Source organism: Suncus etruscus, chromosome 11, assembly GCF_024139225.1.
Source record: "Suncus etruscus isolate mSunEtr1 chromosome 11, mSunEtr1.pri.cur, whole genome shotgun sequence".
NCBI lineage: Eukaryota > Metazoa > Chordata > Mammalia > Eulipotyphla > Soricidae > Suncus > Suncus etruscus.
The window spans coordinates 16,242,696-16,255,520 of record NC_064858.1 but is presented as its reverse complement, the minus strand read 5'-3'; the positions used below and the strand labels follow the sequence as shown (position 1 = coordinate 16,255,520).

The following is a 12,825-nucleotide window of genomic DNA, read 5'->3' as shown; positions in this document are numbered from 1 at the left end:
GGGTAATTTTCTGGGGCTAGAGGTAACAGCAAGTAGGATGCTTGCCTTGCATACGACTAACCTGGGATCCCTGTAGTCTCACATGGTACTCCAAGCACTGACAGAATCCCTGAGTGCAGAGCCAGTAGTAACCCCTAAGTATTGCTGGGTATGGCCCCTTAAACAATAAAAAATAAAATGGGTTACTTGGACTATACAAAAAAATAAAGGTGGGGGGGCCGGAGAGATAGCATGGAGGTAAGGCGTTTGCCTCTCATGCAAAAGGTCATCGGTTCGAATCCCGGTGTCCCATATGGTCCCCCGTACTCGCCAGGAACGACTTCTGAGCATGGAGCCAGGAATAACTCCTGAGCACTGCCGGGTGAGACCCAAAAACCAAAATAAATAAATAAATAAATAAATAAAGGTGGGGCCGAAGCATGGAGGTAAGGCGTTTGACTTTCATGCAGAAGGTCAGTGGTTCGAATCCCGGCATCCCATATTGTCCCCTGAGCCTGCCAGGAGTGATTTCTGAGCATAGAGCCAGGAGTAACCCCTGAGCGCTGTCAGGTATGACCACCCAAAATAAATAAATACTTTAATAGTCTTGCAGAAAAGGTTTTTTGTTTTGTTTTCTGTTTTTGGGTGCCCTGGTTTTATGTTAAGGGATTACCCTATCTGTGTTCATAAAACACCATATGTAGTACTGGATGCAACTGAGCACATGCAAGGCAAGTGCTGTAACCCCTGTACTTTCTCTGCAGCCCTAAGATTCTAAATTTTTTTGTTTGCTTATTTTTTTAATTTTAGGTTTGGGCCGCACTCAGTTAGTCCTTCAGGTTTATCCCTGGTTCTGGGCTCATGAATCACTCCTGACTAGGTTCAGGGTCCATTCGAGTATCTGTCGATTAAACTTGGGTTGACCCACATACAAAGCAAGTGTCTTTCTTTCTTTACTATCTCTCTAGTCCCAGATTCTAGGGTTCTGTTTACTTCTCAATTTTTTATTTAAATTGAGAGTTTGGTTTACATTGTTACTAATGATTTCTTAAGTACATAATTTCAACACCACATCCATCTTTCTCTCTGGATAGTCTTTTTTTTTTAATCAGTGCATTAAATTTATTATTCAGGTAAATGAAAACAAGACTTATTATTGCCATAATCATAGTAATGCTTAATATCTTATGAAAGCTGAAGAACAAAAGAGATAACATTTATGAAGGCTTAACTATATTTTATTTTTTAAGATTTTTTTATTTAAAGAACTATGGTTTATGAAATTATTGATAGTTGTGTTCATGCATATGTCAGCATTAATATTACCACATGTGTCATAGTCCATAACCAGTGCTCCTATATTCTTGTTTCCCTATCCCCTAATCTCCCTGCCTGCCACCTTGACAGGCACATCAAAGTTTTTGTGGTTCAGTTTAGACATTATTTTTAGTATTGTTGAGACTATGCTTCGAATATATAGCTATACCACTCTCCGAGTTCCCCAGTATAGCTGATTCCCAAACTGTTCTCTCTTTACTTCCCTTTCTCATTTTTAACCTTCCTGCCATGATTTCTTCTCATTTTTCTCCTTAAGCTCTGGGGTAAAGGGTGATATAGATACCTCCCCTCCTTACTACATCACATTTCCTAATACAACTATTTTATATATCAGATAAGTGAGATCATCCTGTCTTTGTCTTTCTTCTTCTGGATTACTTTGCTTAACATAATATCTTCCCGTTCCAACTGGATTGCAGCAAATTGCATAATTTCATCATTTCTTCAATTCTATTGTGCATAAATACATCTTCTAATCTCTTTATGTCTTTGGAACCTAGGCTAATTCTCTATCTATTGTACTCATTGCAGCAATGAATAGTGATGTGCATATGTCCTTTTGAATGAATGTTTTCAAGTCTTGGGATAGACACCCATAAGCAGAATTGCTGGGTCCTATAGCAGCTCAATTCTGAATTTTCTGAGAGCCCTCTCTATTGTTTTTCATCAGGATTGAACCAGACAACATTCCCACCAGCAGCAAATGAACATTTCTTTTTTCACCACATTCCTGCCAGCACAGAAAGTTCCTATTCTTTTTGATGCATGCCATAGTCACTGGTGTGAGATGATATCATTGTTGTCTTGTTTGGATTTCTCTAATGATAAGCACTTTTTATGTGCCTATTGGCCATCTGCTTGTCATCCTCTTAAGAAGTGTTTATTTCCTCTCATTTTCTGATAGGATTTTTGAATTTGTTTTTGTTGATCTCTTTAATACTTAATATATCCTGGATATTAAGCTTTTAAAATGATGCTTGAAGATTTTTTTTCCACATTCAGTTAGATAGGTTTATTTTAGATTATTTTTTAATTTTAGTTTTAACTCTGCTTCTTTTGCTCTACTGAAACTCTTAATTTGATATAGTCCCATTTGTTTATTTTTATTTTACTTTTTCCTCTTTGTCAGTGGTATCAGATCTTTAAAGAGACATTTTAAGTCCAAATTTTAGAGTGTTCTGCCTGTGTTTTCTTCAGTGTACTTTAGAGTTTTCATTTGGATCTCTAGGTATTTGATCCACTTTGAGTTGACTTTTGTTTTGTTTTGGTTTGGTTTTTGGCCCACACCTGGCAGTGCTCAGGGGTTACTCCTGGTTGTCTGCTCAGAAACAGCTCCTGGCAGGCACGGGGGACCATATGGGACACCGGGATTCGAACCAACCACCTTTGGTCCTGGATCGGCTGCTTGCAAGGCAAACACCGCTGTGCTATCTCTCCGGGCCCTTGAGTTGACTTTTGTAAGGAGTGAGATAAGTGTTGAATTTTATTTTTGTACATATAGTTATCCAGTTTTTTCTGAACTATTTGCTAAAGAGGCCATCTTTACTTCACAGTTTCAGCTCCTTTATCCAAGATTAACTATCCATATATATGGACTTTTGTCCTTGGGTATTCAATTCTGATCAGAGTTCTTTAATCCAGGACCAAGCTGTTTTGAGATCTATAACTTTATAGTTGGAACTATAGCTCCAAATAAAATAAGATGCCTCCACATTTCTTTCTTATTTTTTGTTTCATCATGGCTTTGGCTATTCATGGTGACTTCTATTTCCATATAAACTTTTTTACTGACTTTTCTCAGTCCATGAAGAATGCACTGAATCTGTATAATAGGTTAAGTAGGATTGATTCTTCCAATCAATGAGCATGAGAAAATATTTTCATTTTATAAGGTCTTCTTCCTACACTTTTTAAAATGATTTAAAATTATCATGGCTGGGGGCCTGCGAGGCGGTGCTAGAGGTAAGTGCTAGCCAAGGATCAGGACCGCGGTTTGATCCCCCGGCATCCCAATGGTCCCCCATGCCAGGGGCAATTTCTGAGTGCTTAGCCAGGAGTAACCCCTGAGCATCAAATGGGTGTGGCCCGAAAAACCAAAAAAATAAATAAATAAAATTATGGCATAGTTCTCCCACATCTCTTGTAAAGTTGATTCCTAGATACTTGATGTTTTTGGATACTGTTTTTACTAGGATAAATTCCTTGATCTCTTTCTATTCTGATTCATTTGTTTGTATATAAGAATGCAACTGGCGCTGGAGAGATAGCATGGAGGTAAGGCGTTTGCCTTTCATGCAGAAGGTCATTGGTTCAAATCCTGGCATCCTATATGGTCTTCCGAGACTGCCAGGAGCGATTTCTGAGTGTGGAGCCATGAGTAACCCCTGAGCGCTGCCGGGTGTGACCCAGAAACTAAAAAAAAAAAAAAAAGAAGAAGAAGAATGCAACTGAGATTTAAAAAAAAAAATAGATACAGTAATAACATCTAGAGACAATTAAGATAAGAACAGGAAGACCAGTCCATAGTAGGAAGCTTGCCACAAATAGCAGGGAGTGCAGTGAGGGTAGAGAAGGGACCACTATGATGATGATAATTAGAAATGATCAATCTGGACAAGAACTGGATACTGAAAGGAGATAGAGTGATGGTCATGATACTCCTTGGTAACAATATTTCACACCAATGTCCAAAAGGGTGTGGGCAGGGAAAGAAAAGAGAACATGAATGTCTGCTCAAATGCACCCAGGGAGGAGGACTGTAGGGAAACAGGGAATTTTGGCTGTGGGAGTACCGGTGAAAGGTGTTGTACTTTGTATGACTAAAACCACTCTGAACAACTTTGTATATGAACAAAAACAACAAACAAATTTAAAAGGTAATAGAGAAATAGTAAAAACGAGAGCAGAAATCAGTAACAGAATCCATGAATGCAATTGAAAGAATCAGTGAAACCAAGAATTGGTTCTTCGAAAAGATAACTAAGATAGATAAACTTTTAGCTAGACTCATGTTGCAACAACAACAACAAAAAAAACCTGATCAAACAAACTGGATCAAAGGATCACTTACAACTGACCTTTCAGTAATTCAAACTATTAGGAGAGGTTACTGTAAAAAACTATGGTTTTTGGGGTCAGAGAGATAGCACAGCGGTAGGCATGTTTGCCATGTAAGCTACCGACCCAGGATGGACAGTGGTTCAAATCCTAACATCCCATATGATCCCCCTTTCCTGCCAGGAGCAATTTCTGAGCACAGAGTCAGGAGTAATCCTTGAGTGCTACCAGGTGTGACCCTAAAACAAAAAATGATCAAAAAAAAAAAACTTTATGATTTTTATCAGGAGAACATAGAAGAAATGTAAGATTCTTAGTCATGTAATCTCCCAAAACTGAATGAGGAAGTAGAAAGCCTAAATAGGCCAAGCACAAGTAATTAAAGCAAAACAGTAATTAAGAATCTCCCAAAGGGCCAGAGAGATAGCACAGTGGTAGGGCGTCTGCCTTGCATGCAGAAGGATGGTGGTTCGAATCTCAGCATCCCATATGGTCCCCTGAGCCTGCCAGGGGCAATTTCTGAGCTTTAGAGCCAGGAGTAGCCTCTGAGCGCTGCTAGGTGTGACCCAAAAACAAAAACAAAAATCTCCCAAGAACAAAATTCCTGGTTTGAATGGGTTCACTTATACATTCTTATTAATCTATCAGAGATTTACAGCTTTAACTCTTTAACATCTTCCAAAACATCGAAGACAAGGGAATCCTTTCTAACATATTCTATGAAGCTAAATTACTCTAATATTCAAACTAGAGACATTTCCAGAATCGAAAATTTCAGACCAATCTCCCTGATCAGCATTGATGTCACTTCATTCTTGGTAATGGTCATTATTTTGTCTACATTCTCACTAATATGGTCCTCCTCCATATGTTTAATTCTGTTACGGCTGGCTATTGTATTTTTTAACCTCTTCAATTCTACTTGTATAGACTCTGATTCTCTAGGTCAGTTCATCTTTCAGTTAGTTGAGTTGTTCTTCCGATGATTGCTATATTTCCATGGCCATTGCATGAAGCTTTAAGTTCCTCTTTGATGAGGACTGAGGTTTTGTGTGAATTCCTTTATTTTTTTTCATTATTTTTAAAGATTTCTGGATATTTTGATTTGAGATTCATATTCCAGCACAATGTTGCTGTCTATAGTCTGTTAATCTAACAATGTTAGTGCCCTAACTTGCTATTTCAGATTTTATGTAGGAAAATAATTTGTGCTCTCATTTGTTTTGGAGGTATTTAAGGCAAGATATCAAAACAGAGACACTTGGCATTACCAGGGTGGAGGGACTGAATTTGGCATGCAGACATGATAGTTTCCATGTGTATTGGGGTTTGAGAAATGGGCAACAGTGCTAGGGTTTCCTGGTGCAGGGAGAAAGTGGTACATGGCAGAGGTACTGTCGGGTTTGGGGGAAGTTTTGCCACACAATGCTATGCTCAGGGTTACTCCTGATCCTACACGCGGGAGTTAATCCTGAGTGCTTGGGGTACCATATGTTTTGCTGACTGTCAAAACCATGTCAGCTGTGTGCAAGGCAAGCCCCCTATCCACTGTACTATTGCTCCTGTCCCAGAACATGCTTTTTTGAATGTACTTGTTTTCAGTTTTACTGCCAGAATATTGTAAAAGTCATCCTGACATATTTAAGTCGAACTGCTTAAGACATTTAGTCTTTTATTCCTGGATTTTTAGATAGTTATAATGATTTGAAATAAGCTTCTCTCTTTAAGTACCAATGTTGTATTGCTTTTAAATGTGATTTCTATTATATGATTTTATTAACTCTTAAGTAATTCATTAACTGATAACTTTTTAAAACAGGGTATTCCTAGTGCTTCTCATGTAAGTAATAACATGAGCGCACCAGTCTTACCTGCTCCAGCAGCAGCTTCAGGAAATATGGGAACAGTTCAGGGACCAAGTTCTGGTAATACTTCATCATCAAGTCACAGCAAAGCCTCTAATGCTGCTGTAAAATTGGCCGAAAGCAAAGTAAGTGTTACAGTGGAAGCCAGCGCAGATAGCTCGAAGACAGACAAGGCAAGTTCAAGGTTGAGAGAAACCTTCATAATTCCATATACAATTAAAATGAAAAATAATTGTATATTGTATAAGTGGTAAAGGGAATCTTTTGTTGTTTAAATTTAAATTAGTTTAAAACTAATGTATAGTTTTAAATTTAAATGGCTAAAGAGTTTATAGATATGTAAACACTCCCATAATTATTGGAAATATTTCATAGCTACTATTAATGTTTTATATGCTAGTAAATAATTTGTATTTATGGCACAATATTTTGTTTCTTATAATAATGTTAAATGGGTAGAAGATATTTATAATAGTTTTATTGAAATGTAATTTACATACCACGTTATTCATCCATTTAAGTTATATAATTCAATGTTTTATTTTAGGGATTTGTTTTTTTGTTTGTTTCTGTTTTGGGGCCACACCTGGCAATACTCAGGGCTTACTTAGGGATCACTCAGTACCAATTAGATGCTGGGGATCAAACCTGTCTGTGTGTAGAGCAAGACCTTACCCACTGTACTATATTGTTTGGGTCCCTTGTATTGGTTTTTGGATCACACCCAGTGATTTTTAGGGCTTACTCCTGACCAGGGAAGGGTGTGTTTGAGATATACAACAAATTTTAGCATTTTTTTTTTTGGAAGGGGGTTGCATAACTAATTAGTCCTTATGGATCGTTCCTAATGTTGCTCAGGGAGACCATATGGGGTGCCAGGAATTGAATCCAGGTCAGCCAAATATGAGGCAAGTGTTCTACCCACTTTTCAATACCTACCAAAGTTTCATTACCTTTGGTTTGTATTTTTTTTTTTTTTTGGACCACACGTGGCAGTGCTCATGGCTTACTGTGGCAGTGCTCATGGCTTACTCCTGGCTCTGCTCTCAGGGATCATTCCTGGTGGGCTTGAAGGGCATTATGAGTCAGCCGCTTGCTGTATCATTACTTTGGTCTCCAAATTTTAGGACATTTTTATCATACCCACCCTCATTCTCCCACCCCATCAAACCAAAATAGTAATAGCCTCCTAAGTTAATTACTCCTTATGTCAGCATCAACTAGCATCAGCTATTCTTTCTCTATGGAGTTACCTTTCTTGGACATTTTGTACAGCACAGAAAGAGAAAGATTGTTTTGAGATTGACCTCTTGCTTAATGTCCTCAGAGTTTAAGAAATAACATGGAGATTTTCACTTGCATTTGAGAACCAGAGATAACCCCTTTTTAGGATTGGAGAATGGCAAAAACAAAATCATTTTCACCTCTGCTAATCTACTTTCTTTAATCAAACAGAATGTGACTCCAAGTTACACCCACTACTATTGAGTATAATGATTCCAGGGCTCCACTTCTCCCCTGGGATGGATGAGTGTGGGTGGGGGAACATCACACAATGGCACACACAATTTTTCTCTTTAGGGGACACTGAATATGTATATACTTCCTATATTAAAATGAGCTACATAGGACCCGGGTAATGGCTCAACATGTGAGAGCACATGGTTTCTATGTGGGAGCCCATGATATTTCTGTCAGGAGCTTTCCATCCTCCCTGTCCTCACCACTGTAGTATCTCTGGAGCAGACAAACCATCGAATGCATCTTCTTAGAAAGTCAGTTGATAAAATAGAAATTAAGTAATTTGTGGCTTAAAGTTGGTTTGCTGATATTTCCTATGCATTCATTTATTCATTGTTTTGAACAGTATTTTTTCTTATTTTTAAAGAAAAGTCTGAAAAGTATTTGTTGAGGCAAATATTAATAATGGAACATTTTCCTCTTAACAGAAATTGCAGATTCAAGAGAAAGCAGCACAGGAAGTAAAATTGGCCATTAAGCCATTTTACCAAAATAAAGATATCACCAAGGACGAATATAAAGAAATTGTAAGGAAAGCAGTAGATAAGGTAAGTTACAGCTTCACTGAAATTATGTAAATGTTTGTTTGGTTTGGTCTGGGAGCCACACCTCTCTTGGTATGGCTCCATATGTGGTAACTAGAGGATTATCTATGTAGCTGGGGGTCAGTCTTGTTCAACTATGTTCAAGGCAAGACCCTTACCCACTGTATTATTTCGCTAACTCCCTACATAATTTTTTTTTTTTTTTTTTTTTTTTTGGGTCTCACCCGGCAGTTGCTCAGGGGTTACTCCTGGCTCCATGCTCAGAAGTTGCTCCTAGCAAGCACGGGGGACCATATGGGACGCCGGGATTCAAACCGATGACCTTCTGCATGAGAGGCAAACGCCTTACCTCCATGCTATCTCTCCAGCCCCTCCTACATAATTTTTTAAAGAAAAGAATGCTATCTAAGATTAACTTAAAAAAATAAGAGATGTAGAATTAAATATTAATTTTGAGTCCTGGATGGAGGTGGATGATGGTGAGATGGGATGGAGAGGCCTTTCTCTGCACACACCTACCTGCAACTATCTCCAGCCGGCTGGTCTGAGGGTTCAGTATAGCCAGGAGGAAATGAGCCACAGGCAGTCAGGTTTCAGGAGACATCAACTTTATTAAGGCCCGAGCCACCATGTTTGGCTCCTAAGCTTTTAACCTTTTAAGCAGGCTAAGCTTTTAACCTTTTAAGCAGGCTCTTTTCAGCTGCCCTTGACATCTCAACTTATTTCTGCCAGCCACCTCTCTTGCTGAATCCTCTCTATCCTCCTGCCAAATCTCTCCCAATCTATCCTCCCCCTGCCCCTGAGACAACCCCCTTCCTTAGCAACCCCAGACACCTCCCAGATGTGGGCAGTTCTGCCTCTCAAGGTGAGCAAAGCAGGAAGTTGGGGGAGGGGACTAACAAGAGGATGTTTATAATTCTGTCTACAGTCCTTTTTTTTTTCCTTTGAATTAGTTCATAGGAGATATGAAAATATAAAAATATATTTTGAAGAAAATTGTTTTTCATAAAACTATTTTGAATTAATTTCTTTAATGTGAAAATAATTCATCTTTTTTTTTTTTTAAATAGGTATGTCATAGTAAGAGTGGAGAAGTAAATTCAACTAAAGTGGCAAATCTGGTTAAAGCCTACGTAGACAAATATAAATATTCACGGAAGGGAAGCCAAAAGAAAACTCTGGAGGAAACTGTATCTGCTGAAAAGAACATAGGCTGAAATGGAGACCTTTGTAAAGGACACTATCACAATATCTGCAAAGTGCAATTTCAACATCATGTACCTTTAATTGAAAATCATACATTACTGTGATTGAAATTTGGTTTTGATAATTTTTTAAATGTAGGATATAATGTTTTGTTCTAAATAAATGTAGTTCTGCACTGCAGCTTCTATATTCTTTCCCTCTCAAAATTAAAGCAATTTTAAAAGAAAGTAAAGGGGTTAAAGGAATGTGCAGTTTTACTAGACTGTTAGAGTAGGACAGTGTTCAGCTCTTTAATTTGAACAGTGGAGTGCATAAACTAGGAACTTCAAAGTGCACTTGTTTTGGAAGAGACATAGATATAGATATATATAGAGAGATATATATATGATACATTTATTCTGTCAGGCTAAAAGTGAAGTACGATCTTTATGATTTTTCTCTTATTATAGAAAGTTAATGTATTACCATGAAAAATATTTCTAATAACAGAAGACTCCGATTCAGATTTCCTAATGTTTATTTTTTAAGGACACATTGAGTAAATTGCTTAAATAGAAAACAAATTATCATGAGTAAAAAACACTTTGTGACACACTTCACCTATCATATCACCAAATAAAGATTATGCTGCTTGTTTTTCCTTTGTGCCTTCCTGACAGGCCGACCTCCAACCCTCACCCGTGCAGGAGATTAAGCAGTTTGATTTGCTAAATTTATAACTTTGACTGTCCATATCTGTTGAATTTAGAAAACCAACCTGGAAAAGTATCAACTTTGTTGAAATTATGTTCTTTCTCTGTATCTTCTATCAGAAATGATGTGTCTGTGCCAACAAGATAATTAAGTAGTAACCCCTTTCTTGCAACTGTAATAGAAGTAGGAGATTCATATAGGCGACTTTCAGATTGTTGCTGTCCATCTCATCACTAATTTAATTTCTTTCAAACTTGAAAAATCTCCAACTAATTAAGTAACCCTTAATTTGGTGGCCAGTTATGTTGCAGAATTAAAATAATAAAATCTTGTGTTTTGGACATGGAAAAGAATTAAATGATGACATCTTGATTAGGATTTAAGGAACTAGGGATTTTGTACTGGCGTCTATTTCAAGTATTAGACTTAATTTTTTATAAAAGGTAAGTAAAAAATATTCATGGTGGGGCTGAAGCGGTGGCTTAGCCGTAGGGCGTTTGTTTGCCTTGCATGCTGCTGACCTAGGATGGACCGCGGTTTGATCCCCCGGCATCCCATATGGTTCCCCAAGCCAGGAGTGATTTCTGAGCACAGAGCCAGAAGTAACCCCTGAGCGTCACCGGGTGTGGCCTAAAAACAAAAACAAAGAAATGTTTATGGTACCATTATTTTAATGCTATAGATTATTTCCATTGTAGATTGTCTTTCATTAAAGTCACAATTTTTAATATATACCATGTAACTAGAAAGCTATTTGGATCAAAAATTAATGGTTCCATGATAAATACAATGCCTCAGTAAGACACCCCTGACCTTTTTACTAGCCAGACTAATCAGCAATACTCTGTAGCAATACCCATAATTTTCTGAAGTAGCTTATGTTTCTCGTTCTTATGTGCGTAATACTTCACTGGTGCTAGCTTTGGTAGGCAAAAATATTCTAAAACTGTTGCCCCATCCAAATGACTGTGTTTATAATCTTTAATTAGAGTATGAATGTTTTCTCTAAAATGTGTTAGAAATATTTCCAAGCAGCTTTTGATCTTTATTCATCATTTCTGGGCATTTGTATTATGGTATTCTACTGATTTATATATATATATATATATATTTAATTAGTTTGTGTTTATATTATGGTGGCAAAGAAATTCAGAAGTATATTTCTTCTAGCAATTAAATTCATTACACAGATACCCTATTTGTCTTAGTTTTGACTACAGACAGTGTGAGCCTATCATTTATTTTGAGTTAAATGTGGTTCACGATCTGAAATTTGTAGCAAGTACTGTGCTTAAGCTAATTACTCACAGTGCGGTAGTATTACTATTAGTAAGTTTGGGAATTGGGTGACATTGTAAAATGTGCTTTATACCAATGCTTTTACAAGCACATTTAAAAGTTGTTTTGGTTTTTATTTTCCCCAGGGGTGATGCGTGGCAGGTAGTGGGATCAAGAGTTAAAATTTCACATCTTTGGTAGCAGTGCCATAAATAATTTTGGATGGGGGTCTGGTTCGGTTGCATTTAAAATAGCAAACAAGGAACATCTGGATTAAGATTCAAGCTTTTAAGAATTTCAGATATTTAAGAATATATTAGAAATAGCATGCTTTATGTTAAAATGTATTGCTTTAACTTTTCTCATGCTTTTTTTTCCCAGAAATTTACATTTATTTTGCATGTGCTCAAATTTAAAAACATTTTGTGGGGTTACAGATTTCCTTTGTTATTTATAAAGATTCAGTATTAACCTGACTTCTGAAACCTTAGTCCCTTTAATTTACTAGTCACATTGACTGGTTTCTGGGCTATAGTGATGCCTAGAATTTTGAGTTATATGTAGTGACTTATATTAACATTCCAAAAATTTTTGTAGCTTTTTTTTTTTTTGCTTTCTCCTGTTAATTACCATACTGCTCCATTCTTTTCCTTTAAATTGCCACAGTGTGTACTGCTTGACTATTCATCTAAAAGATGTAGCTTCAGAAAACACAGTGGTCCCCATGGTCCATGACACATTGTTGTATGAGGTTGGAGTGCTGTCTATTGAAAAACAATTCTTAAACAGATGTAGTATGTAATATTTTCTAATAAATGCTTTTGATAAAGTAATGTCTTTAGTACTGTATTATTAAGATTCCTGGGGAGACTGGAGACATCTTAAGGTGCTTGCTTTGCTTGCAGCTGACCACTTTTCAAATTCCCAGCACAATATATGGTCTCCCTAGCACTGCCGGTGATGACTCCTGTGTACAGAGCCAGAAATAGTTCCTCAGCTCAACTGTATATGGCCTACAAATAAACAAGAGGAAACAGTGACTTTTTACCTCATTTTAATTCATTGCAAACTTACAGAATTTTTGGATTTATACCAAATCAACTAGCATCACAGTTTTATTAATGTCTAAGTTGTACAAGCTTGAAGTTAAACTTAAATATATTTTAATAGTATTGTCCCTATAGGGAGCTGTAAACTTTAAAAGAGTAGAAACCAAAATGAAAATATTATCAATAATCTTACATAACAATCATTAATACTGAATAATTTGTATATAACTATGTTGTAACATCTTTTCCACCTAATGGTTCACTGAGAAATTTCCATTTTAATGAAAGTATTCT

General features: G+C 36.9%; 1 protein-coding gene across 1 annotated transcript in view; it reads left to right on the top strand.

Annotated features, from left to right (window-relative positions):
- SCAF11 (SR-related CTD associated factor 11) overlaps positions 1-9,691 on the top strand; it is an 88,038-nt gene extending 78,347 nt beyond the window's left edge. The window contains 3 exon segments of the mRNA XM_049783879.1: positions 6,194-6,412; positions 8,189-8,308; positions 9,376-9,691. Coding sequence (XP_049639836.1) covers positions 6,194-6,412; positions 8,189-8,308; positions 9,376-9,522 — 486 coding nt within the window. The 3' untranslated portion in view covers positions 9,523-9,691.
- The last annotated feature ends 3,134 nt before the right edge of the window (positions 9,692-12,825 follow it).